Here is a 15,031-nt window from a genome sequence, read left to right on the forward strand (position 1 = left end):
ACTTCTGTAAATAGCAACATCTCTGTTATTGTGTAACTAGTGTAATTCATGTTGGGGGTGCAACACTGCATCAAAGCATGGAGACTGATCAAGTCAGAGAGTGTTTGTCCAGCAGAGATGAGGCTTCACAGGCCAGCTAGCAGAATCCTCCCGGATGAGTAGAGGTTAAAGCCTCATCCTTCAGGATTGCTCGCTTCATTCATCCAGGTTTGTGTGGACTGAGAGCCAGAGCACACCCTTGATACAAGCACCACCTGCCAAACCTCTGTGGTGCATTTTAGTGAACAGATGTTAAGCTAAAATCCATGGTGGGCTCTGAATCACTGTAAATGGCTTCACATTGGATGTGTGCCAGATACCATTAAGGAAGGAGCATGAAAAAATATCCGTCTTTATCATCATCACATCATCACAATCCACAGACACTTGTTTGTTTTTGAGTGTATTTATGGCTACAAAAGACTGTAAAGAGGCCAAAGTTATTAAAGTGGGATCAAATGAAATCCACTGAGCCCAAGCACATTGCCTGGATCAGTAGATGTCCCAGAGAATTGGACAGAAAGAAACAGATGACACCCATTTGAGCGAAGTCCTCCATGACGCCGCAGCCCTGAAAAATCACCACCATTAAAGAACTTGATTAGAGTAATTAGACAGTACCAAGCACCCACGGTTTTTCCCCATTAAATCACAATCCAGGAAAATGAATAGCTGGCCTCAAGACCATCCTTATGGTAATAGACATTGATTCAAGGAGAGCCAATGTGTGGCACAAGCCAGTGCTCACTCAATCTGCCAGTGATGCTTCTATGTTTCTTGTTTGAAGAGCTTTTCTCTGCAACTTGTCCCTGGGCAGCGCTGCACACCTGTGAGTCTATGCAGGCAGCAGTCTGGAAATTTCTATTTGACAGCGAAAATTAAAAAAAAAGGTTTAAATTAGAGCGAAATGGATGTTAGTCGATCCCCTTAACATTCAAATAAAGGTTAGCTGACAGTTACAAGAAAGGTCAGACATATCAGTCTGGAAAAAAGAGAAAAGCCTCCTAATGCAACCAAATTAAAAATTAAAAATTTCCTTTTTGTTCTTTTTGGGATCTCCAGTTAAAACATTAATATATCATATTCTTCACATTATAAGGTGCACTTAAGAGCCTTAATTTTCTTCAAAAAAGACACTGCATCTTATAATCAGGAGCTCCTTATCAATAGATTCATTCTGGTTGTGTTTACTGATGTCAAAGCGATTTAGAGAGGTACACGCTCTGTCAAAATGTCAGTTTGTTTATGAGTTCCAAGCAACATTGGGTTTTATTGTGAATACGCGAATGCAGCTAATGTGTAGCAGTGTCAGACTGCGTTTATTAACGTGTTACTAACAAGTTTTTGAGTAAGCGTAGTCACAGAATAGCGGTATACATCCATTTTTTGTGTTTTGCCAACAAGATTGGGAGTTGCAGGTATTGTGAATACACTAATGCGGCTAACGTGGCAAACACAACTAACGCAAGTAACGTGTAGTGGTGTCAGACTGTAGCTATGTCCGATTTCCTTCCCTACTCACTACATAGTGCACTCTATACTGCGTTTGACATTTTCTAATGCTATCCACAATTCTAAAATAGAGAGCATTAGAAATTTCCCAGAAGTCTTTGCAAAAAACTAGCGTGCATCGATGCTCACTACATTAGTGAATACAGACCACAATGCATTGCAGTTGAATAATTTTTGTCAAAAAAACGTGTTTAAATATCATATTTGAATGAATCATCCACATTTTCATCATCAGAACACAATGGGGTCACAAATAGACATCGTAAAATGTTTATATTTATTAGATTTTCACTTTGTGAAATCTGTATTGTCATATTCAGCGTTTAAAAAAAAGAAAGAAAAGTAGTGAGCATGGTGTCCAAATTGCTAAATGGTGAAATCCAGGGCACTAGATGTATATAGTTTTTTAGTAGCTAGGGGTTAGTGGTTGGATTCGGACATAGCCTATGTTTTTTTACGTGTTACTAACAAGTTTGTGTAGTCACAGTATCATTGGTTTAGCTGTATCAGTATGTTTTTTTAATGTGTTGCAAACAAGGTTTAGAAATACTTTGAATGCAGCTAATAAAGTCAGACTGACTGAAGGATTTATCTCTGACTCTTTTGTCTCACTTAATTACGCTTTACAGTTAGTTGCACCCTCCATATAATACAAGTTTGAAAAACGACTATTCATTTTCAATCCAGAGGACCCTAAACTGTTAAACTGCTGACCATCATTGACAATCCCTCCAACCCACTCTATAAATCTGTGGAGAAGCAGCTTCAGCAGCAGACTCCTGCAACCCCGCCACTTTAAGGAGCGGTACAAGAAGTAATTCCCGCCATCTTCCATCAGACTCTATAACTCAGATGTAACTGCCAGGTAAAAAAACACACCAATGCATGATCTCAGGTGCTTTTCAACTCTGTTACTTTAACTCTGTATTTTATATTAATTTGTTTCTGCAATGTGTGTACATGTACATAGGAGTTTTTCTCCCCAGTATATTTGTATTTATGCATTGTGCTACTACTACAACTGAATTTCCCCACATGGATTTATAAAGTTGATCTTAATCTTTTAGTGTGAAACATAAGATATTTTAAAGGACCTATATCTAACAAGATCAACTTTTGTAAGCTTTTAAGTATAATAAATATGTTAATTCTTCACAAAAACAACCCCAAAGCGGTATTTTGTTCCATCAATGCATCTCTGAGCATTCCTCAAAAACCCTGCTCTCTGAGCACCAGCCCTTCCCAATCCACAAAAATGAGTGATGTTACATTGTGATGTCATAAAGTGAGAACAGCCCCTTACAGGAAGAGTCTACGCTCCCAGCATCACCCCCAGACTAACACACACACTTTATCTGCAGAGCTAGCAGTGATCAGCAAGACGCTTTCATTTTATATGCAGCAAAAGTTTGGATGTTGCTTGTTTTTTTATTGGTGACACGCTGCGGAGGCCGGCTCCAGGGTGATGTCATGAAATGGGCGGCACCCACAAGGAGTAAAAGGTGGAGCCTCAGAGATTGAGGTGTCTTACTTCCAGGGAGGAAAAGAGTTCACAGAAATAATTCATATTTCATTTTAAAAAATGTCTTTAGTGTGTCAAAGGTAATACATTATCATATATGTGGATAAAGTTGACTCTGAAATAGAATAGCATGATATAGACCATTTATTATAAACACACTTATTTTCAGTCATATTTGAAATTTCCAGAGTAATTTACATAAATGTAATTTCAAAATCGAATTCTGTCTTAAAAGGGCAAGATATTACAACTTATTTTAAAAAATCTTACAAAGACAAATGCTTTCAGTGAAGAGGTCCTTTTAAGTTTTAGCTAAGACTCAGAGCTGCTCTCTTGAGAAGATCCAAGCTTCTCGTGTTACAATTCTCTCTAGTGAGAAGTTTTTCTACCTACACTACTGATTCAATAGAAAACGCAGAGTTTAGTTTAGCCAGTCAGTTATTTTTTCTTCTGGTTTCATTCAAACCTGCATCATTATACATCCCTTCCCGTTTTATTTTTTTTTTTTTATCACAAAAGAAAACGTCACCAGCATGGACATTTATGCTCGGAAAATATTTTTTTATAGGAAATTAATTTGATTCAGTTCCCTTTTGAGGCAAAATAGAATGTGCAGGAATGTTAATTTCCTCCACAATGCATTTCTGTGTGAACGAAGCACCAATGAAGAAAGCTCATTAAAAAGCTTGAAAAAAGACTCGTATACCACAGAGGATCCAATTGCTCCCATTATTGGACATAATATACAGATACCCTGAAAGAGTCTTAGAGGGATGTTTTCATCCCTTAAGCTGCTTCAAGGCAGGTATATGTGTAGGAACAATTTCAACATGTTTTGAAGGACAGAATGGAGTTGCTTCAGGTCTTTACTATCCCATTTCAGAGTGATTCACATGGACAAGACAACATGCTCCTCAGGCAAACATCATGCATAAATGCTTTGATGTATCGGGCCTCCAGCTTGTCTTGGAAGCTTAAAATGGCCACATCCCCTGAAGCAGCGGCACGCTCGCTGCACAAACCAATGAAAGAGGCTGCCAGTCTTTGGATTGCTAAGTGAACAGGCTGCTTAAATCGGCGAGCCGCTTTAATTGGCTCCTGTGGTGAGGCGATCACTCAGACGGACCATTTATCATGGTCTTCTCACAGGAGAGAAGTGCAGCTGAACTGGGGAATGGGAGTGTGTGCACTCAGCTGGGTGTGTGGAAAGGGCAGCAGTATTCGATATTTCACCCCCCTCCTCTGCTTAAACCTGCACTTCCTGCTCAGGACCAGCTCTGGGCTGATGTTGGAGGCTGGGGTTTTACATTTACAGAGGTAGCAACCTCTGTAAATGCTTTTATCGCATGCTGCCTCTTAATCCTTCTCATGTAAAAGGACACACTGGAAACTAAAGCCGGAGGGCTGCCGTGCTGAGTCAAGCTGGGAGTAAGATCTTCCTTTTATCGAAGCTTAACAAGATGGGCCTGTCCAGAAGCTGAATGCTCGACTGAGAGGCGGCAAGCCTTTAGCTGAGATTCTGAGTGCTGGTCAGCGACCGAGTCCAGCCTTCTTGTGCTACTTCCATCCCATATCATTCTTTTATTTTGCACTCCTCTCATCATAGAAAAGCATCTTTACCCCTACATCTATCTGCAGCAGCTCCACTATTACCAGGCAGTGCTAATGAGGTCCAACTCCCTGACTAGAGCAGTCATGCTTGAGTAAGTCAGAACAAGATGAAAACGAGTGAACCAAAAGTCTAATTCAGCGCCTTATTCTTTCCTCCACCTTTTGTTTGGTCTCTATCAAACCTGACAAAACTTCCCTAATTACCTCCACTTTTATTCAATTAAAGCCCCCTCCTATAAAATATCAAGGCTTTCTCTGAATGAGGAATGTGATAGGAGTAAAATGCCACGAGGGTATCAGCAGTAGCGTGAACTCTCTGTGTACCAACATAGGATTACAAAGCTCGTCATTAATTATGGTCTTTGACAGACTAGCTGAGGTTCCTCACAGAACAGCATGTGTGGAAGAAAGAGGGAATCCAGCAACAATAAATCTCAGAGTGGGTGACTGTAGACTTTAGTTTGATTAATTCTGTTTTTACTTTAACCCTTTAACACTGGAGCTCCAGTGTTTATGTTCTTTGATTTACTGTATTTTTTAAATTATTAACCCAATCAACGAAATTCCAGCAGATTCTGAAGGAGAAAAGCAGTGAGAGTTGGTCGTGTTAACGGACGTGACCGTTTCCCTCCTGACTTTTTCTGAGACCAGCTCAGTGGCCGCCCTAAGATTGGAAGGTCGTGGGTTCAAAACCCGGCCGAGCCATACCAAAGACTCTAAAAATGGGACCCAGTGCCTCCCTGCTTGACACTCTGCATTAAGGGTTGGATTGGGGAGTTAAACCACCAAATGGTTCCGGAGCGCGGCTGTGTCTGCAGCTCACCGCTCCCCCAGGGGATGGGACAGAAGCGGAGAAAACATTTCACAAATCAAGGTGTGTGACAAATAGTGGGACTTTGAACTTTTCCGCGAATAGTGCTCTCTTTTATTATCTCTCTTTCATCCTTTCTGACTAATTTCTCTTCAAGATCCGCATGATTGGTCATCCCGTCCCGGGCGTGCACACGGGGTGCCTTGACTGAATCGTTGCATCCCTACTAATAAATGTTTATGAGGTATAAATTGCCGGGAAAACAGTGAGAACCAATGTGGATCACGTTAAGTTGTTTTAATTAGCCAGAATTCATTTGACCACATTTCAATGAGTTCCTGTGTCTTGTTATTGTGCTTTGTTGTGGTGTTCTGACGTTATTTTTCAGAGAATTCTGTTTTAAGAATTACGTCTCACGCCGCTTTTCTAATAACATACACCATAACCTTAACAATAGTAACCTTTCTTCTTTTGTCAAATGATTTTATGGGCTAAGAATTACCAGCACATTCTGTGTCTTTGCACTAGCAGAGTCCCGTGATGCAATGGGTCACTACCTCTGCACAGGTGCAAGTGGAAGTGACAAGGACACCATGCTTCATCCAACTATGCAATGCAGTTGCCAGATTAAGTTCTTTGCTGAGAGTCCTTCCCCTCCACATGCTGTGATTCTGTCATGTTTGGAAGCTTTAGCTTGCCTCACAGTCATTTTAAGAAAGCCAAACGGCAGATCAGTGTCATCACATTTTCATTCCGTGCAGCAGAAAGAGGCGATACCTCACAAAAATGATTGTTCCTTACATTTACTCCACTCAGCCATCGACACATCTGTCTTTTCCCTTCCCGTTGTGAAAATGGAATTGAGTTGGCAGGACACAGACGCTGAATGTAATTTTTGGGGCTGCTTGTGATCTCATGTGCACATCTCAGAGTCAGTTTTTTTTGCTCCATCTTTTCTGGCTGTGACTGGATAGATAATCTCCTATTATTTTAAAAAGAAATGAATATTACTTGACATCAAGCTATGCGGTCACACTTTTTTGGAGAGAGCTTTGGCAGCTGCACCGTATTCCAAAAAATCAAATCATTAAGTTGTGTTTGGACTAGGCGGGGTTGAAAAAAATCGATTCATCGATTTGAATCGATTTAAGCTTAAAAGATCAATAACCGGTTCATAAAAGAGATAAATCGATTTAGCATTTGATGCTAACATTTAATCATTGTGAAGCAGTAGTAGATTATAGAATTTTTTTTTATAGAAAAAGATTTTTTTTATGTAGAAAATCTGCTGGGTGGTTCACAAGCTCCTTGATCTGAGCTCTCACACAACATAATCAAAATTAAAAGGCTGCTGGGGATGCTTTTAGAACAGATCAGTAAATGATCGGTGTGGGCCTTTAAAGGAGATTTTGCAACCATCACACTTACCCCTGCTCCTCCATCATCTCCTGAAGCTCCATACATTTGAGTTCAACCCTCCTCTTCCTCTCGTGGTCCAGGATCTCTCTGTGTGGCTTCTTCACCAGGACAGGTTCCACTTTAGACTCCTCTTCCTCCTCCGTGCCCGGCTGTCCCTCCTCACTTTTCTCTTGGAGCGCCGCAGAGGAAGTCGTCCCCGCCAATCCGGCAGCCGTTCCTGGTTCTGATCCAGCGGGGAGCGCGGGCTGCGCCATCCCGTTTGCACCATCTTTAGGAGATGGTACCCGTGTGGCATCGTACATGATTACTTCAGGCTGGACAGACACAGAGAAAGGGGAAACGTTAGCTGAAATCAGATGTGAGAATAAAAACACAGATATTCAAGAATATTCTCCTTTTTTTGGTGAAAGGCTTCATTCTTATCCACTTTTAAAACCAAGCAAATTGTATTTTTAAGCATATTTTGCAAAGATGATACACAATTGAGTGAAAAAAGTTTTTTCTTTAATTACCAAAAACCATAGTTTGACCACAAAACCCTTAACTATTAAAGTTTATAAAGCACATCTCTGCTGTCATTACAGTAATCCCCCCTAATCCAATGTATTCAAAAATAGATAATTGTAATTTGTGTAAATAAGGCATGAAACAAAAACAAGAACAAAAACATCAAGCTCCGTTTTTGTCTGCATAGAGTTCATTTGAATAAACTTTATTTGTATAGTACTGTACAATCAGGCCAACGCCAAAGTGCTTTATAATAAAAAGAGTGATAAAAAGAACATTTTAAAATAGAACAAATTAAGAACAAAAATTTAAGACAGCACCAAATAGTGAGTATTTAAATTTAATGCTGCAAAAGTTCATTTTTAGTTGATGTTTAAAACTGTGTATGTTTGACATTTAACAATAATATCTTATAAAATATGGACAATGCAGTCACTGAATGTTATTCCTAAATAGACTGATAATCATCTGTGACCAATAAAAAATTTTAGCAAAGCAGAAGTTAGAAGTTATGAAGCATTTATGTGTTAACTAGAAGAGATGGAGCTTTAAGGCCAGATAAGACATATTCCAATATGAACTGCTCATATACACATCTCAAACATACACATAAAAACACTCACTCATCTACATACACTCTCACTTATATGTAAGACAAGTATATTAGTAATTTAAAGAAGTATATATATGTAGTGTAAGTTAAAGTACAGTAGAGTTGAAACAGAAGATCGTTTGTCGTGCTGTGATTGGCTGAGAGGTGGAATCACCTTAACATGAAGTAAATCACATTGAAAAAGAACACAATGTCTTATTAATACCTGAAGAATCATTCAGAAGAGCAATTTCTTAAAAATCAAACTATTATTTAACATAATCCATAAAGATGACATAAACATTCCTTTTTATGATTGACTTGATTTTAATTTCATTCTTTTCCTCTTTATTTTTTTTTCTATTGATACGGTTCTAAATTGAATTATGATGCGAAATAATTTTAAGTATTTTAATATTAAAACTCGCTTCCTGTTTAGGGCAGAACTTCCTGTGGTTCTTGGCGTGGAAAATTGTCTCTTTCCTTTTAAACAAAACTTTCTTCTTTTTCCTTTTTTTCTTAATTTAACAATTGGAATTTTTACAAACAGTGTTTAATATAAAATGTTAGAACAAATATTTTTAAGTAAATACAAGAAAAGATAAAAAAAGATTGGCGTAATTAACAAGAATGACTAATTAAAAGAGTTTAAATCAAGTAAATTAAAAATTAAATGAATAAATAAATACAATAAAATAGATTTTTTGGCTCCAGTTTGAATGATTCCATTTATATTTTAAATTCACTAATATTTCTCCTATTTTTTTTAGCAGGGCTGTACATTAATATTTATGCAAATTGAATTGGGCAAAGCATAGAATAATGTTTGAATATGTTTTATTTTTACTTATGAGATAAACTATAGTATTGTCAAAAGAAAATGTTGGTAATATTTGTTTATTATTGTTTATTTTCCAAAATATTTGGGTTTGAGGACAAAAAAACAAGAAAATAAAAAAAATGTTGCCGAACTATCCTCAAATCCTCATTAATACTAAACCGTATCCTTTTTAATCCTTAATAACATTAAGATGAATTTCTTTATTTTTTTTGAAAAACAGATTTGATTTTGTTTTGATTAACGTATTTGGACTGGCAGCAGAATAGCCCACATAGACTGTGTCTCATCAGCTCTAGACAAACATTCCACTTTAGTCAAAAAAATTTAAGAAAGATTGAAAAATCTCACTATAACCAAGAGTTATACACATTTTTTTTAGCTTTGGTTTCAAATCCAGAATAATTTATTAAACAAGGTAATTCAATTATTTTGTATTTTATTCTTTAAAGAGATGTATTCCAAAACATTTTATTTCTGATTTTAAAAGTCATATTATTGTAGTTTCATGAAGATATGTACTTAGGCCTACTTAGATTTAACCTTACATCTGGTGAAATAGATATATTTTTTACTTATTCAATTGTTTCAGCACTTTGATCTTTATCCAAACGTCAAACCTTTCCATACTAAGAGTGCAAATGTATGTAAGTGTGACAATATAGTTCTGTAAGGGGTTCAGAATAAATTGCTTTTTACAACCCCTCATAATAGTAACTTTGGACAAAAAAAATTATTTTGATGTGAACTATTCATTCACTGAAGCATTCAATGTTCTTTAACAAAACAATACCCAAAATGTGTATGTGTCGATATAAATGTATATATCTCTTGTCTGCCCAGCAGCACGTCAGAGATCCCAGAGGTCTAAAGGTGAGTGTCTGTGGTTTGATGCAGACCTCTTTGGACAGGCTGTGGAGGCTTTGCATTAACTGAGCAGTGCATTTTGCAAACATTCGCACACATCAGGGTGCTGCATGCACAAACATGCATGGCCAGAGAAAGCCCTGGCAGCCGTTTCCGCTGCATGAATCAGTGACCCTGAAGTCGCTGAAGGCAGATTAGGAAACAGCATTTCTTTTTTCTTAGAGCCTGAATTCCACTAAAGGATGGGTAAGATGTTAACTGTAAAGGTCGTATATATGACATACACACCATGGAACGAGGGCACAAAGCACTAAAGATTAGATGAAAAAGTGCAAAATAAAGAGCATCTCACAAGATAAAGACATGATTTTTTGTCTTTATTCCTTGTCTGTTTCAGCCTCGTTTACTCCCTAAATGATGAGACTGATTTAGCTGAATTAAAAGGCACCTGGAACAAGTGCTGCATGGACTCTGCTGATCAAGATGGATGACTCTTTTTATGGTATATTGAAGGTGGAGAAAGAGGGGAAATGTTGCCCACCAGCCTCAGATGCACCACTTCTCTCCCTTTGCAACTAATGGCTTCATTTTTCAACGGAGAGCCAAAAAAGATCCACTCCATCAGTGTCCCACTTGGAGGAAGCTGAAGAAGATGAAGCGACAGGTGGACAAACAGAGCTCCAGAACCCGCCCCACTTCTTCATTCTGTTCACCATTGAGGTGTGAGCAGACAGCTCTGTGTGCTTAAGTGGCTTTTGCTCCTGTTTGACTGGTTAATAGGAATGTGCTTTTGTTTTGAAATGCTGGTAAACGAACCGCGAATGTGTGCGTAGCTACGACGCTTTCGGTTGGCAGAGCAGGTGGCGGGACAGCAGGAGGTCTCATCGCCGAATCTATTAAACAGTAAATCAAGCCTTGATATTCAAAGACAGCAATCTCTCATCTGCAAACGCTCACAGGGGGAGAATGAAGCAGGAAAATGCTTTCATTTGTTAAAAGAGACTTGAAATGACTCCAAGACTGAGTCTTTGTGAGAGCAAAAGCTTTAAAGTCCCACTCCAACTATATTTTATCTTTTGTAAAATAATTCCCAGTGGTAAATCTACCTAGATGCAATGATTCTTTCTCATTTTAGTTATTGTAGATCATGCTGGTCTCAAGCATATGAGACAACAAGACCTTTGAAATCGCTGTATAATCAAGCGGTTAAAGTATTGGATAAGATCCCATCATTGGAAAATATTTGCAAAACATAGCATGCTAAACTTTGACAATATAATTATCTATATGAATATGCGATTGATTTTTGAAACTGTGAACAACATGTCCAACTGGGTTTCTGTGCCCCTCAAGTACAGGGTTGTGTCAGGAAGGGCATCCGGCGTAAAAACTCTGCCAAATCACTGATGCGAAACAGTGGGTGCTGTTACGCTGTGGTGACCCCGAAAGGGATAAGCAGAAAGTGAACTACATTAGGTTTTGTATAAAATAAGAGTAGCTATGAGGTTTACTCACATTATTTGCTGTCATCAAGATAGTTTCACTTCAAAATGTTATATTAATTACAATAAAAAGATAATGTAGTTAAGTCTGTAGTTTTAAATACCCCTTTTATATTCATACATTTCTAACACTTTTATTTCTCTAAATAATGTTAATAGATGTGTATTTATTCAACTTTTCTATGGGTGTATTTAAAGTTCACAACCATGTGACACTTTGATCATCAGTAACACGCAGCAGTTTTTGTGGCTGCAGGTCAAAAATGTTTCTGCAGCTCCACTGTCCTCGTCGTTGTCATGACAACATCCCATGGGGGGGCAAAGTCAGACATTTCACGATAACAAATATTTTGCCAGGCCAGAGGTGTTTTATGGGTTTTGTGAAGACTTCGGGAGTCTTTTCTTTTTATTGTTTTGACCTGCTGTCCTCATCCAGTGATCAGCGCCAGCCTGTGTGTGTGTTTGAGTGTCGAGCTCTGGCTCCTTCAGCGGGACGTGGGGAACGTTCACTAGATTTTTACTGGTCTTAGACTGTTACATCGATTAACCAATACACCAGTCTCCAAACATTTCAGCCTTGATTTATTGGTGTTAATGAGCTAAAATGAAATGAAGACATCACAACAAATCTGGGGAAAAAAAAAATGTCCACAACGCCACATGCAAGCAGAGCGCTCGCGTGTGAAACCGCTGCACACATTAAGCAGCCTCATTATATATTCCACCATTGTTCCTTCTGTTCATAAGGAACAGACGGAGCACAAAATCTGCTTCCTTTCAAGTTAAAACAGCTAAATTATTCAATTGTAAAAAGAGACATAACATGAGCAGAAAGAGGAGGTTGTCAGCGAGAAGATAAGGCAGCGCAGTTAATTGTGAACAAGTCCTCTAAAGGGATTGAAGGTTATCTCCAGCCACTGTATTAAAGCTGGAACCAGCCTCTTCTGTTATTATTGCAAGGGTAAATACAACCGCCACATCAAGGCAATCACGCCCCGTAATTAGTCATTATGCATTGTGAAGCTGTTCAAACGCACACAAAGCTTCATAATAAGTTATTTCAAATGACAAAGAGATAATATCCACTTGAAAATTCAATATCCCGCTTTGGGGCAGTGAAGCTGATTGCTGTTGGAAATTAAAAGCTATTAGCTCCTGCCTTTTCTTCGTCGGGCAAAGAAGATGGCTGCACTTGTCTGTTCTTGCTCATGTTTCTTTTGCGGCTGAAAGTTGCCTACTGCTGACACCGCACCCCGACAAGACAAGAGAAACAAAGGCAGCCGGCGCTGCCGAGGTCCGGCCGTAATGAGAGGAAAGAGTGCCTGCCTTCACTGCATGTGGAAGCGCTGCTGTACTTTCCATTCAAGCATTTTGATCCCTCAATTACATGGTCGCCAGCAGCCCACACAGGGCTGACTCATCTCAGACATGCAGAAGATGGATCATGCTCTTGCAGCTCAATTAATAAAGATAACAGTCAGAGTGGCCGTGCAGCGGAAAAATGTAGGATTCATTTGCAATCTAATGTTGCATTAGGTTAATGAGACATAAGAGAGAAATTTACATAACTTCAGCCACAGTGAGATAATTAGTATTTTCACATTTAGCCCTCAGTGTACCAGACTAAAGAGATACTGGATATTTTCACTTCAGATTGAGATCACTAAAGTTTCACAGTTGAAGTCCTGGAAGCGAAGAGTAGAAGAAACCATAAAACATGATTTTACTACCTAACATTATATGTCCAACATAATGTAATTTAAAAATCCTGTAATTTTCTCCCTCCTGCCAGAAAAAGAAGTAAAATACACAAAAAGTACCCAAAAAATTAGCTCTGATAATGAAAAGTACATAAAAATGTTCAAATATTGATTAAAAAAACATGGTTGTTCATCATTCAAACCACGTCGTGTCATTGTGCTTTTTATGCTAATGCTATTGATTTGTTTCTTTTTGTTAACAACAATTGTTATTAATAAAAGTAATTGAACGTAAATATTGGGCTGTATACATTATTGTGGCACAAATCTGGAGACAAATGTACTGAAATGTTGAAAAAATCAGCTGAGTTCATAGGAAAAGGACTGGTTGGTTTGGTGCCTCGTCCATTTTACATTTGGAAATCTACAAACAAGAGCAGAATGTTTAAGATTTTAAAACTCACACACGAAGGGAAATACATCAACTCAACGTCAAACCATTCTTTTTAAAGAGATTTAGTTTAGTTAGAAAATAAAGAAGTGGGTTTGGCAAGTGACTTTAAAGTTAAATTAAAATGCAGTGACAGGGGTTTCTTTTTTTATTATGCACACAAATATTGTAAATTCTTTGAATCGATAAAAGTTGATGAGAATGGTCAGACTTACTTCCTGTGTTTGCTGGTTAAAAAGGACTTACATGTAAACACACTTTGTAATGTAGTTATTCATAGTTTATTAATGAAAATCTACACAAACCGCATGTGCAAACAATGTTGCACTCTTAGTACACCCTTGGTAAACCAGCCTGTAAGAGTGAGAACTAAAAAGTTCTAGATCAGTGATATGCAATTCCACATTCCTGCATGTTTTCCAACATATCCTTCTCTGGCGTGTTCTAATTGGCTGGACACACCTGAACCAGGTAATCAGTCACGAGTCAGGCTTGGATATCTGGAAATCATGCAGACATAGCGGCCCTTGAGGCCTAGACTTGCCTATCCTTGTTCTAGATGTGCTGTTATTTCAAGTTTGGTTTTTTAGAGTAATGTCTGTCTCCAACTTAAAGATTGGTGTCTACAACAGTTTGGTGTTGGATGAGTCAAAATGATCACCGACTCACGCCAAAAGTTTAAAGATTTAATCTTTCAAGTGAGTTAAAAAGGACTGAGGTGAAGAAGAACCGCCAGCAGAATCTTCAAACCACTGAAGAGGAAGGCAGAATTGTTAAACAAGAGGTTCATGTCTCACTAAAACAAGTATCTTGAGGGAATAATTAGACAGCTGTTTTCAGAAAGAAAAATAATCGTTAAATTGTTCAGACGTCACTCAATTTCTGACTAATGCTGGCCAAATATTTAATAAACCAACAGTAAAACGTCGCTGGTCACTGACGAGACGTTGCCTCAATGTCGGTCTGTGATCCAAAAAGTCTTAAAGCATCTTCTGTTCCTAATTGGTTCAGCATCCAAAAACGAACCACATCAAACCCCACTATCTGCAGCAGTCAGACAGGATCAAGCATGTTCAGGGTACCCTGACTTTAGACAACTTCAAACCACAACGAAGATGATTCCAGTTCAGACTGCATTGGTTTGATGATGTTGTAGAAATTTTCAAAGCTACTGTTAGGGCTGGGCGATAAAACGATAATTATCGTTATCGCGATATTACCTTTTTTCGATAGTGAAATGAGACTATTGCGATAAACTTTCGTGTTAAATAACACGGGAGAAAACCCCGGAAGAGCCGCGCTTCCTCTTCTTACGGAGCAGCTGATTCTAGGAGCCCAGACTGAGAGCGGGGGGGACGGAGGCCCCGAATGATGACAAAAGGACAAAACAGAAAACACTATTTCAGTAAACCAATAACCAATATATAATCGCAAATACTTTTATTTTTAATGTCAAGGTGACGATGTTTATGTATTTTGATTTGGAAACGTCGTCACCGGACCCCCCTCCTCTAAATTTAAAATGGTTCGGTCCGACCGGATTATTCCTCCGCAGCTGTTTGTTACCGACAGATCTACAGAGTGTGAGGGAGAGAAGACACGCTTTAAAAATCAGGTGCTTAAACACCTGATTTAGAGGAGAAACTCAATGAAAAAAGAA

The 15,031-nt window shown here is 38.4% G+C and overlaps 1 protein-coding gene across 3 annotated transcripts in view; it reads right to left on the reverse strand.

The window, feature by feature from the left end:
* The window catches only part of srrm3 (serine/arginine repetitive matrix 3), a 105,227-nt gene that overhangs the window by 43,429 nt on the left and 46,767 nt on the right, over positions 1-15,031 (reverse strand). For all 3 annotated transcript variants that reach the window (XR_002917881.2, XM_024261664.2, XM_024261665.2), the window contains exon 2: positions 6,924-7,228. Coding sequence is in view for 2 of the 3 variants with exons in the window: in XM_024261664.2 (XP_024117432.1) it covers positions 6,924-7,216 (293 nt within the window). In the remaining variant the exon portion in view is untranslated. The remainder of the gene's footprint in view (positions 1-6,923; positions 7,229-15,031) is intronic.

This window comes from Oryzias melastigma, linkage group LG14 (assembly GCF_002922805.2).
Source record: "Oryzias melastigma strain HK-1 linkage group LG14, ASM292280v2, whole genome shotgun sequence".
Lineage (NCBI taxonomy): Eukaryota > Metazoa > Chordata > Actinopteri > Beloniformes > Adrianichthyidae > Oryzias > Oryzias melastigma.